We start from the raw sequence: 13,485 nt of genomic DNA on the forward strand, positions 1-13,485 counted from the left end.
TAAAAGCAGCAGTTTTTAACCTAAGGCCTAGTATGGTAGGCAGGCTCAGTACCAGTCTGCTTAGTTTAATATGTAGAGAGTTTGTATATAAAAGATGTTTCTGATCTAAACATGGGCTCTAAATCCATTTATTCTTATAATTGGTTCACATATTCCTCCTAAAATTGGTTTATGTAAAAAGTTTAATACGTTACCTCTTTCAGTAGTGCAATGGTGTAAATTCTAGCAAGTCTCCTAATTTTTGAATTAGCACATGCTAAATTATGGTCTTCTTAGCTATCTTGTGGTAATTCACTTTTCCCTTCTGCAGTAGAAATTTTTACTATATTTTGGCTTTCCCTGGAAAGATATTTATTTTAATTGATGAATTTTTATTTTTTAAAAAGACTTTTAGAGCAGTTTTAGGTTCACAGCCAAATTAAGAGGAAGATACAGAGACTTTCCATCTACTTCTGGCAGCCACACACGCACAGCCTCCCCCATTATCAACATCTCCTACAACAGTAGCACATTTGTTACAATTGATGAACCTACTTTGACACCTCATTATCACCCAAAGTCCGTAATATACATTCCTGTTCACTCTTGGTGGTATATACTTCATAGGTTTGGACAAATGTATCCATCATTGAGTATTTTCACTGCCTTAAAAGTCCTCTGTGCTCCACCTATCCATTCCTCCCTGCTCCAACCCCTGGCAACTCCCAAGGTTCCTGCATGTCTCTTCATAGCTTAATAGCACTTTTTTTTTTAAAGTGCTGAATAATATTCCACTGTCTGGATGTACCACAGTTTTTCATTTCACCTACTGAAGTATGCCTCGATTGCTTCCCAGTTTTGGCAATTATGAATAAAGCTGCTGTAAACATCTGCGTGCAGGTTTTTATGAGGACTTAAGTTTTTAGCTCCACTGCATAAATACCAAGGGGTGCAATTGCTGGATCATAGGTAAGAGTATGTTTAGTTTTGTGGGTGCAAGTCCCTTCCTGCAGTCTCTTGGGAACTACAAAATGAAGGGCCTTGTTCCCGGAGCCTACAGGGGATCTTGAAGCCCAAAGGCAGGGCATTGTGGTGGCTCTATTCTTTGCTGAATCCACTAAGCATCACTTGCCTCTGGCTCCCCTTGAGATAAGAGGAAATAGCATTGTGACCACTAGACACTGTCATATATAACTTGACTGAGTATGTTAGCAGAGGCTGTGAGGGAAGGGTAATGACTTTGGAAGGGAATTAAATCAGGAACCAGTCTAGATAATGACAGGTCAAAGCATAAGGTAACCAGGGATGGCAAAGAAATGACCAGGTGTGTTTCTTTCTTTGTTTCTTTTAAAATTTATTTTATTTATTTATTTTTGGCTGTGTTGGGTCTTCGTTGCTGCTCACGGGCTTTCTCTAGTTGCGGTGAGCGGGGGCTACTCTTCGTTGCAGTGCACAGGCTTCTCACTGCAGTGGCTTCTCTTGTTGCAGAGCACAGACTCTAGGAGTGCGGGCTTCAGTAGTTGTGGCCCGTGGGCTCAGTAGCTGTGGCTCGCGGGCTCTAGAGCACAGGCTCAGTAGTTGTGGTGCACAGGCTTAGTTGCTCCGTGGCATGTGTGATCTTCCCGAACCAGGGCTCAAACCCATGTCCCCTGCATTGGCAGGCGGATTCTTAACCATGGCGCCACCAGGGAAGCCCCAGATGTTTCTTAAATAGATTACATTTGCCCTAATTGTCCTGTCTCTTCCAGAAAAACCAGAACCATTAGTCTTTCACCTATTGTGCTAGGTACTTTGGTTTAAGGAAGTGAGCATGTCTTTAACAGACACTGCTTCTAAGAGTTCTTACGTGTCTTGAAAGCTCCTTTCCAAGCTGGAAGGAAATGGGCAGGCGATGACCTGGAGGCTTTGTGTTGCTCTCTCACCCACCCACCCCATGGATTGTGGGCATCCCTGTCACTTGGGCTGTCTGTTGGTAGACTCTGCAGTTCCTGGTGGTGAGAACATTCCCTTTTCTATGACTAGACAGCTTAACAGGAGTCAAGGATTTCCTCAAATAACACAACAGGCCCACCTGCATCCCATGAGTGGTTTACTGAATGTTTCGCCTGGGGCGGTCCCTCAGCGCCCTCCAGAGGGGACTTTAACCTGCCTTCCAGGGCCTTCTGTTCCAGAGCTGTCCTGGCATCTTGGTAGCTTGTCTGAATACCATCGGCATCTACTGGAGGGAGGGGCAAGGAACTGGGAGAATAAGACCTTACAGTGAACCTTTTCTTCTAATTTAGACTTTGTTTGGGATGTAGAACCAGTGAAATCATTTAAGGGAAGGAGAAATTATTAAGGATTCTGTGATCTTGAATTTTACGCCTGGCTTAAAACTGTGCCTTAAAGATGGGCATCTCTGTCTCTCTCTTTTAAACCTGGAATAAAGATTGTTATTCTTGGAGGTGATTGCAGGTTGAGTTTCTGTGGGACAGTTAATCCGGTCTCTTGAGTGAAATGATAACGTGTAAAGCTTTTGGCACCGTAGCTGGCACAGAGTGAGCTGTCGATGAATAATAGATGCCAACTAGTTGTCCCCTTCTAGTGGAAGGCCTCCTCCCTCATTCAGCTTTTTTTTGTTTGTTCCTCAGAGAATCACATTTTGGAAGACGTGAACAAATGCGTCATTGCTCTCCAAGAGAAAGATGTGGATGGGCTGGACCGCACAGCTGGTGCAATTCGAGGCCGAGCTGCTCGGGTCATTCACGTGGTCACCTCAGAGATGGACAACTATGAGCCAGGGGTCTACACAGAGAAGGTGCTGGAAGCCACCAAGCTCCTCTCCAACACAGGTGTGGAGGCTGCCTCCCTTCCTTGTGCTCCGCACACACAGATGGCCTGGTGGCCAGGCCATCCAGTTAGTACAGGCCCTGTGGTTAGGAAGTAGGACGCTGGGACTCAGTTCAGTCTTAGGACAAGAATTCTAGAAGGTATGTCAGATTCGTGAGAAGTTGGTCAGCCACATTAAGGCCTCACAAACACATTTCCTTCATGTGTGTCCCACGATTAATAATGGGAGTTATTTTAAGATGAACGTCTGAGTTATATCTCCTGTCAGTGAACACAGTAAATTAAGGAGGGTCCCATTCTAGCAGGGCCTCAAGTTAATCCCAGTTCTCAACCATGTAAATCCTATGTTGCAGAATCTGCCCAGAGACAAAGAAGATGATTTGAGTCTGTAAAATACAGCATTTGATTTATTTCAACCTTAAATACTTCTCACATAGGTAGAAGCATCGGCTCTTCATCATGCACCCTGCCTCTTTGTGTCTAACTGAGGGATTTAGGGAGGGCTGGTAGAGCAATGATGTTTGCAGGGCCAGCAGGATCTGCCATGCTTTCTTCTCCGCAGTCATGCCACGTTTTACCGAGCAAGTGGAAGCGGCCGTGGAAGCCCTCAGCTCAGACCCCGCCCAGCCCATGGATGAGAACGAGTTTATCGATGCCTCACGCCTGGTGTACGATGGCATCCGGGACATCAGGAAAGCGGTGTTGATGATAAGGGTGAGTAACTGCATTTCAGATGTTTTAACAGCTTCTTTCTTATCATTTGCTAAACTTGAGCAATGCATCATTTTGGAACTCAGCAGATGAGTGGCTATATATTAAAACCATGAATCTAAAAGCTGTTAGAATGAGATATATTTAATTACGTTGTCTAAAATGACTTTTAGTTGCAAGTTAGAGCCCAAACTTGGGCTGAGAAGGGGAGCTAGTATGAGTTGGCCGTGACGATTTACTTCAAGTTAAACAATTGCCACAGATATGAGGCTTCCGTTTGAGTTAGAGGGAAACTACAGAAAATAAAGGCTCATCAGTTAATTTCAGAGAAGGGAGTATTTCCTTAATGCAGGTTGAAGCTCTTCTTTACATGGAGCACCCCTCGCCTCAAAGGTGGCAGGCAGGCAGGATGCTAGAACCCCAGGGTTTTGAGGGTGAGAATGAGGGGCTGTGGCAACTCCCGGGCTTGGGGCCAAGCACTGAGCCCTCTCACCGTAGCTGAATGGAAGTGCCACCTGCTCTGGGCCCCATGTGACCCATCCTGTCTGAGGCAGCAGCAGCTCTCACCATCTGAGACAATGTCTAGGGCCCCCTGTGGATTAGCATGCACAAAGGGGTTTTGAGAAACTACTGACTCCTCTGTGATCATCCCCAGTGTGCTGCGCTGGGACTCACAGCTGCCCTTTCCGTCGCAGTTGATCCCTCACATGCTGTTCTGAGCATGAACAGCTCTGGAAGCTGGGAGCAGAGCCTGTGCCAAGCTCCCCCAGGCTCACCTGGACCTCCCCCAGGCTCGGGCCATCCCTGCCATAGCCACAGAGCCAGCAGTTGGAATGCAGGGTCTGCCTGCTGAATAGACAGCTGCTTTGCTATGCTGACGATCTAGTCGGGTCAGGGGAGTTTCCGTTACACCTTCATGGGTTGTTAGTCAAACCTCCCAAGGTAGGCAGGGGTTCTGTCCCACTTTTTACCCCCTCAGCTGGAAACAGAGGCCATTTCTGAGGCCGGTGCATTAGGCTGGACCCATTGTGTATGCAGTGTAGAAATGCTTGGGCAAGACTGCGTTTCTCTCTGGGGTGAGGAGGAAAGAGAACAATTCAGGGATGGCCTGGTTGGCTGATGGCTGTCCCTGCAGGCCCAGGTCACCTGGACATGCTGGGGTGTGGCGGGGGAGAGCTTGGGGAGCCTTTTTGCTTTCTTCACGGCTGCTGCTGTGCTAGAGAGCAACCCATGCTCAGCAGGTCGTAGCCCGGTTGAATGCAAGGTTAAACCCAGCAGCTAGATCTCAGTGGTGTGAAGGGATCCCTGGGTCAGGTGTACCAGTGGTGGTAAAACACAGCCCTATTTTTCCAAAGTTCTTTGCATACTGACAGACACTTAGAGAATAGAAGAAATGATAATGAGGAGTCACTGGGTGTTTGAGATTAATGCCTTTGGGGTTTTAAGTGAGCTGGTATGCGCACACTCCAGGATGCCTGCACATTCCAGGGCCTGTTCTGTGGAAGCAGGTCGGGTTGTGGGAAACCACACCCTGGGAACAGGCAGGCAGCTTGGATTCCTCTTCATGTCTGTGACTCTAAGCAAGTTTCCTCATCTTTCTGAGACTCACATGATGGTGTTGATGGTTTTAATGGGATGAAATGGAGGTAACGTGTTCAGCTCAGGGCTTGGCATATAGTAGCTGTTTCTTGCGCACTTACTGCTGTGTTGGAGCGCAAGTGTGACAGAGGCCCTGGCAGGCTTGGTGAGATAGAACCTGGGGTGTGGTCAGCTGGGAGGGCCCAGAGCAAGGGCAAAGTAGGTCTGTGGCAGCAGTGGTTTAACTCCTCCCGTATTGTCTTGATTTTAATTCAGGAATCATCCTTCCAACCCCCCGGACCTCTTGGTTTCTTGATGTCTTATCCTCCCCCAACCTCAACCTTACTTGCCTAGTCTTACCCAGTCCTTGTCATTATCTACGTCATCCCAGTGTCAGGTTTCCCCCTTCCATCAGCTCACTGTCTCTGGTCCTGTGACTCCCAACAGTCCTTTGAGTCCATCAGGATCTTCAGCCGGTTGGCCCTCCCCACTTGCAACCCTCACTCAGCCCTTCAGGTCCTTGCCTCACTCCTTTTCTAGCTTTGAGTCTATCGGTATAATCTCCTTTGCCCCCTTTTCTGTCCTCTTGTTTGCCTTGCAAAATACAATCCTAGTGAAATTCCTTCTCCTGCTGAGCATGGTGTAGAAAAGTGCAGCCACCCTGACTGGGGTCACCGAACCCAGGACCGTCAGGGGGCCCTTGATGCCATGCAGCCTCGCCCACACAGCCACAGAGTCTGGGAGCATTTCATACCTTCCTGCTTGCCTCCCCATCTGTGCCCCATCCTACATGTCTGGCCTCAGTGCCTGTTGCACTGAGGATCCTGAGGCAGTTAGAACATCTGCTCCTGGCTGAGCCCGTCCCCTGCACTGGGTCCCATTCTCTCTTCCTCCAGCACCTTCCCCCCAGCATACAAACATGCCATTATTTCTCCTGTTATAAGAAAATCTCCTGGCCCCCCTCCTCCTCAGTCTCCTTTGCTGGTTTATCCTCATCTTCGCAGCCCCTTACCACTGGTACACCCTGTAGCACAGTTTTTCACCTCTCTCTTTTCTGACTGTACTCATTCCCCTGGTGCATAAAGACGTGAGAAAACCAGCAAGAGGTTGACTCTTCTGTGGTCCACACTCATCTAGCCACCTTGCCTACTACCTGTCACTTGTCTAACAGGCACCTCAAGCTTATTATTCCCCAAAATGAGCTCCTCATCTCTCTCCACCCTGTTTTCTCGTATCAGTTGATGGCAAATCTGTCTTTCACTTGCTCAGGCCCAGACCTTGGATTCACCTTTGATTCCACTTTTTGCCTCAAACCCTGAATCTGATTTATCAGCAAATCCTGTTGGATCTACCTTCACAATAAATAGAAACTCTGAACACTGTTCCTACCGTGGTCCAGGCCACCAGCATCTCTCACCTGGATTCATGCAATTGCTTGCTTCTCAGCCAGTCTCCCTATTTGCATCCCTAGGTGCCTGCAGTCTCATCCACAGAGCACCCAGGGTGATCCTTTTAAGCTTCAATTAGATCACGTTATCTACTGCTTAGTACTCTCCAAAGGCTGCCACGTCACTCAGTCCTTACACTGGCCCACAAGGCCTTTGAGGAGCTGAACCTGTCACCTCTCTGACCTCATCTCCTACTGCTCCCCTGCCTTTGCTCCCAGGGCTTCAGCTGACACTGTGCCATAAGGGCAGTGAGCTGAGCCCCTACTGTGGCCTTGCTATTCATCCAGTTCCCCAGGCCTTTCTGTTGGTGACTCCGTCCTGCTGGAACACTCCTCCCCCAGGTACCTCCTGTGCTCCCACCTTCATTGCCTTCAGGTCTGTGCTCCAGTGTCACCTTCTCATGAGACCTTTCCTGACCACTGATATAAAATTACAATCCTCCTCTACTGCTTGCTTATAGCACTGATCACTTTCTAATAGGTCATGTGATTCACTTTTGTCATTTTTCCCATCAGAATATATGTGAGAGCAGGGATTTTTGTCTGTGTCATTTTGTACCTTCAGCGCCTAGAACAGTGCTTGGCACACAAATATTCAGTGAATGAATGAACGAATAGGAGATATTTGGTTTTCTTGGCAAGAACAGCTCTTGGGTCTGTGATGGGCTATCGAGGAAGGTGGGGAAGTGGAGATCCTGTTAGGAGGGCACCCCTTTGACAAAGCTCCTCCACAGACTGAGGCTCAGGTGTCTGTGACCCAGGATTAAAATGGCGAATGGCAGCAAGACTCCAGGATCTTGCATTGCCATGTGACTCACTGGTTCCTCGAGTGACCCTGGCTGTCCTCACCTCCTCATGGAGGGGCAGGCCTGGCCTTTGCACCTGTACAAACCCAACATACTCTGGGCAGTTTTGGATGCTTCCTCACAGGAAGCCCTTGGGCTGGGCTTGGATTAGGTCCTGGTGCAGATGAGGGACTCGCCTCACTGCCCTCCTGTCACAGGCCGGCCAGCTGGGCTAAGAGGCAACCCCAGCTGTTTGCCTGCTGCCCTGTTGCTGATAACTTCTAGAAGATGACATCATGTTTCAAGTCAGCAGCTAATCATGAGAGGCTGGAGAGTGTACAAAATAAGAATTTTATTTTATAATTAAAGCAAAGAGGTAGGACCAGTAATCGGTCCCTTTGGTATTTATTCACACCTTATCTGCCATATTCTCTCTTTAATAAAAGTAAGTACATAAAAATACATTGCCTATTTTTACCTCTCAAATCAGCCTTTGGTACCCTAAGAGAAGTCCCAGTATTAGTTAATTCATTTAATTTTCTTTTTGTCATAAAATGGGAAAGTTATAAGAATCTGTTTAATGTTGTATGAAACTGCTATTTTTAATACAGTACCTTTTCCACCCAGGACAACTCTCACCTTTGTCTTAAGATGCAGGTGTTGGAGAAGTACGTTAAGAAGTGAAAACCTTTGTCAAGCAAAGAGTGACTCTTTGGTAGAAACTGAAACCCTCAACCCCATAAAGGACCTGTGTCCTTTGGGAAGTGCTGGTGTGGTGCCTTTGCTTGCTGTTTGTTGAATGGGCTGCCTGGCACGTGCATGAGCTAAAGCAGGGTCTCAGACAAATATTGAGCAATTTTAACTTTATTCCTCACGACTGTTTGAAATACTGCAGAAAATTCTGGATGTCTGTACATCAGGCTGTGGGCCCAGAGGCCTGGGGAAGCTGGAGGCCTAGGGTTGTATTTGACTTGTGATTTCTGTCTCGGTGGCAGACCCCTGAGGAGCTGGATGACTCGGACTTCGAGACGGAAGACTTCGATGTCAGAAGCAGGACAAGCGTCCAGACAGAAGACGATCAGCTGATAGCTGGCCAGAGTGCCCGGGTAAGGACCAAGTTTAACTTGTCCTGCAGACCCTCCCTGTCCCTCTCTGTTCTTGGCTTTTTCTTTTCCAGGAAAACACTCTCATTATTGAGAACACCATTTTTCCTCTCGTTTTCTCTGGCAGTAGGACCGAAGTTATCCTAAGTTGTGGCACCTGCTAGTCAATTGTAGGTTCATCTAAAACATCTTCTCAGCTGTGCCCTGAAGCGTTGGTTTGTGAAGAGCCCTGAGTCAGGAAAGCCCTAGGATCTAGTCAATGCAATGTTTGTTAATAGGACAGTGAAATTCAAAAAAGATTGCTGTCTTTGCCTATCTCAATGATACCATGGGCATGAACTATTTAATTATTCATGGGTTAAAAAAAATAACAGTGGTACATTCAAGAAAATCAGAGCCATTGCATTCATTTAAGTCATTAAATCTTCAATTAACTGCATTTATGTTTTTGGGAGGGTGCCAAGAAATATTACTAAGGAGTCTTTTTTCACCCCTTAGAAGATATTTTGAACAGCGGGTACATCCCTGCTTTAAGCCCCACTCGGTCCTAAGCATTTTGGGAAGCTGAGTGGAGAGGAGCCCAAGGCCCTGAGTCTGTGCCTTGAGGTGGGCAACAGGCCTCCAGGTGCTGCGGTGATAAGGTTTAAATGCCATCTCAAGTACCTAAAAAGCATACTCTGCAGCAGGTTCTCTTCTGCCTGCCTGCTTGCCTTCTTTAATATTAACATTCTAGGGCTTCCCTGGTGGTGCAGTGGTTGAGAGTCCGCCTGCCGATGCAGGGGACGCCGGTTGGTACCCCGGTCCGGGAAGATCCCACATGCCGCAGAGCGGCTGGGCCCGTGAGCCGTGGCCACTGAGCCTGTGTGTCCGGAGCCTGTGCTCCGCAACGGGAGAGGCCACAACAGTGAGAGGCCCGCGTACCGCAAAAAAAAAAAAAAAATTCACATTCTAAAACTACTTGTGGGTCACCTTGAAAAGTTGGAGATGTATTACAGCCACCGGGCCTGCCATGGAAAGGACTCCATGTATTAGCCCCTCCCTCATCTCCTCTCCCCATGGCAGGAGGCAGAGGATGAAACTTTTTTTTTAAGGTTCAAATGAAGTTTATTTTTTTTAATATTTTAATTTTATTGGAGTATAGTTGATTTACAATGTTGTTAGTTTCAGGTATCAGCAAAGTGATTCAGTTATACATTCTTTTTTAGATTCTTTTCTCGTATAGGTCATCACAGAATATTGAGTAGTGTTCCCTGTGCTATACAGTAGTTCCTTGTTGGTTATCTCTCATAAGAGATATATATGTGTTAGTGTGTGTATGTTCATCCCAAGCTCCTGATTTATCCCCCTGCCCCCCACACGTTTCCCCTTTGGTAACCATAAGTTTGTTTTCCATATCTGTAAGTCTGTTTGTTTTGTAAATAAGTTCATTTGTATCTTTTAAATTATCAGTAGATTCCACATATGAGTGATAGCATATGATATTTGTCTTTCTCTGCCTGACTTACTTCATTTCAGAGGATGAAACTTTTAAAGAATTAAGGTAAGCTGATTCTGTCCTTGTGCAGGCGTGATCATGGAGCTTCTGCATTGGCCTTCAACCCCTCATACCCTGTTTTTCTCCACACTAAAACTTGTTCTTGAAAGTGGGTCGGGAATTCAGGCTGCTGTAAACTTCGGTGCAAAATGGCTCTTCAGGCAAAATGAAACCTATTAAAGCATTAGCCTACCTGTGTCATAGATTGCTTGGTGGAAATATTCTTGGCTAATGCACTGTGAGAACTTCATATTCTCTTTATGTAAGAGCTTCCTGGGCTTCTGATTTTAGGCGATCATGGCTCAGCTTCCCCAGGAGCAAAAAGCAAAGATTGCGGAACAGGTGGCCAGCTTCCAGGAAGAAAAGAGCAAGCTGGATGCTGAAGTGTCAAAGTGGGACGACAGTGGTAATGACATCATTGTGCTGGCCAAGCAGATGTGCATGATCATGATGGAGATGACGGACTTTACCCGGTGAGCAGTGCCCGGCCCCAACCTGCTACACGGAGGGCTGCCCCCCTCCCTGCAGGTCACCTCACACAGGCAGGACGTGCTGCTCTGTACACACTTTTCTGTTCATCTCCACCTACGAGGGCTTCAGTTATGATCATTCTTGTTCCCTTTTTTCAGAGGTAAAGGACCGCTCAAAAACACATCAGATGTGATCAGTGCCGCCAAGAAAATTGCTGAGGCGGGATCCCGGATGGATAAGCTTGGCCGTACCATCGCAGACCATGTAAGTGACAGACTTGCCACATGGGCCTTGAAGTTCATCCTGGGACTCTGGCAGCCCAGCGGTGGTAACAGTGTTTTTCATGAGACACAGTACTTTTCCCATCTCAAAAATTGTTCTTAACTTGTCAACCCACTTGACTAACATCAGCATAGAGTTTTAAGGATTTCTGTATTCCTGTTTCTTCTTTGACAAGTTTTATAAGGCAGGCCCAGTTTGCATTACAGCACATCTCTGGGGCAGGTGTGTATGTCCTGAAATCTTCCCTTGGTTGACAGCTAAAACCAGCCTTTACTGTTGTTTATTATCTCTCAGATCTCTTCAGGATGTCAGCTCTGGGCAGGAGCTAATTCTGCAAGCCCTAATAATACACTGAAACGAGGTGTATAAGAGCCTCTTCTTGTGGAAGTATTGCAGTATTTCATGTGAGAATCAGGAGCCCTTTTGGCTAGTGCTTTTGGAAGGCTGACGTGCCCAACTGGGGACAGACATCTATGTCCTCAATCACCCAGCCTTCATCCCTTCATTCTCTGTATCGATATGTCCAAAAAAATGTGGTTCCTACCTCCTGGAAAGTTTACAATATATTTCCCTTGATGCTCCAAGATATTGTCAGCTGTAGTTACAAACCCTTCCCACTCCTTTCCCTGAAGTATCCACATGCTCAGCCTGCATTGGGGTTGCGGGACAAGTGACAGTGGTTTCTCATTGCTCAAGCCAAAGATTGGGAAGTATCCTCAACTCCCGTCTTTCATGTAATAACCGATACTCAGCCCTGGTGCTTCTACTAGCCACACGAATCTCAACACCATCTATCTGGTCCTTCCCTCTTAGCAGCCCCCAGCTGAGTCCTGGCATGCATGGCCCACGCCTGCAAAACTGTGGCCTCTCCTCACTGATTTCCTGCTGTCTCCTCTGCACTCCAGCCTCCACACAGTTGCCAACACAGTCTTCTTATATGATCACCTTAAAATGCAAATGAGGTATGGCTCTGCCATGCTTCAGTAGCTTCTTAGAATAAAATTCTAAATCTCCAGCATGGTCTGCACCCCAGCCTCACAGGAGGGAGTTTTTGCATAAACACTTGAGAGAGGTGCTCTGTTCCTTCTTTGGGTGACGTCTCCGAAGTTGGCCCTGAGCTTTGGCAGCAAGACGGGCATTTCCCTGTGACTGGTCGGGACCCCACAGCTCCCACGTGCTCTTCTTGCTTTGGTTGACTCACCCGTTCTCCATCTTTGCCTAAAATGACCCTCCTTTCATCAGGTGTTTACAGAGTGCATCATAACTGAGCAGATAAAGTCCCTCTGAGCAGAAGAGCTATTTGGATGGTTATCACCTAGCTCACAGCACTCTCACTTTTCTCCAGAACTAGACTCTCGCTTGCTGAGGCTATTTTTCACCTTTAGGGGCTAGGGGCAGGGGCTGCAGCAGAGAGTAGCCTAGGGCTATGATGGCCCCAGGTAATTGGGTAACTCCTATCTTGCCCTTTGCTCAAGCAAGGAGTGAAGAGCTGGTGGCACACTGAGCCTTTCAGAAATATCTGTGGGGGTGGGTGTGTTTGGGCCGGGCTCAGAGTGCTTGGTGCTAATTCCGCTCTCCCGTCAGTGCCCAGACTCAGCCTGCAAGCAGGACCTGCTGGCCTACCTGCAGCGCATCGCCCTCTACTGCCACCAGCTCAACATCTGCAGCAAAGTCAAGGCTGAGGTGCAGAACCTCGGTGGGGAGCTGGTCGTCTCCGGGGTAAGTTCCATCTGTGAAGAGAGCTGGTTAGTGGGAACGTGCTAGGAAGTGTGCTGTGGGAAAACTGGAAGTTTCCTCTTGGTCCTCAGAGGCCGTCCTCAGAGGCCAAGGGCTGCACATTGGCTACTTCCTGCAGAACTGCAGCTCTGCTTAGCATGGTTGGTGACAGCTAGGAGCTCTTACAGTGCTTGCCTCTTCCCCTTTGTTGACCACCCCATAGGTAAAAGTATTTTTGTCTTCATCGCTTTTCTTCCCCCAGAAAGAACTGAGCCTGTTCAGAGATTGCAGAGATGACATATAGGCTTTCTCACACCCCCTCCACTCTCAGAGTTCCCAAGTAGTATCTCTTCCCTTGTCTGTTTACCATGTCACAGTTCTGGACCCCTTGTCACCTTGGGCAGGGGAAAGAGGACATCTCGCTCCACTGAAGCCCCGTGGCTTCTGCTAAACCCCACAGAATTTCCTTTCAAAGAAGACTTGGTATGTTGGACATACTCATACCATTTGCTTACCTGCTGCAACATAAATGCCCCTGTCTCTGGGGAGCAATTATCTGTATTCTCTAAATGAGAGAGGAGACTCCCCGGGTCATTACTGAAAGCACTGGGGGCGTCTCTGTCTAGGAGGCTGACTTATTGCCATCTCCCCCTGCACCATGGCTGTCCGTGGCTGTTCTCGGTGCTTATGGTTATAGCTCTGCCATCACTCAAAAGATTTTGGCAGATCCTCCCCCAACTTGAGTGAATGAAAACTTGTTGAGGGGTGGGGGCAGGTAAGGTAATGGTACCTTAGGTTTATATCACTCCTTCCTTCTTCAAAAGACCTGAAACACAGGCATTTTCAGGGTATTTGGATAAGAGCACCCAGTCACTGGGAGAGCCAATCAGGAGCAGGGCTGCTGCCCTGCCCTGTCCTGGTCCAGGAGGAGTCGGGACTCCACTGCCAGGGACTGACAGCCTCCAGCTGGACCGGAGGGTCCAGGCCCTCCGGTACCTAGACCCAGGCCCCTGGGTACATGTGGGGTTGGAGGTCAGGCCTGTGCTCCTC

General features: G+C 47.8%; 1 protein-coding gene across 1 annotated transcript in view; it reads left to right on the forward strand.

The window, feature by feature from the left end:
- CTNNA1 (catenin alpha 1) overlaps positions 1-13,485 on the forward strand; it is a 178,928-nt gene that overhangs the window by 164,237 nt on the left and 1,206 nt on the right. The window contains exons 12-17 of the mRNA XM_082650230.1: positions 2,610-2,810; positions 3,371-3,522; positions 8,325-8,435; positions 10,258-10,439; positions 10,596-10,701; positions 12,304-12,438. Of these exons, the coding sequence (XP_082506356.1) occupies positions 2,610-2,810; positions 3,371-3,522; positions 8,325-8,435; positions 10,258-10,439; positions 10,596-10,701; positions 12,304-12,438 (887 nt within the window). The remainder of the gene's footprint in view (positions 1-2,609; positions 2,811-3,370; positions 3,523-8,324; positions 8,436-10,257; positions 10,440-10,595; positions 10,702-12,303; positions 12,439-13,485) is intronic.

Source organism: Grampus griseus, assembly GCF_964374135.1.
Source record: "Grampus griseus genome assembly, chromosome: 3".
NCBI classification, from domain to species: Eukaryota; Metazoa; Chordata; class Mammalia; order Artiodactyla; family Delphinidae; genus Grampus; species Grampus griseus.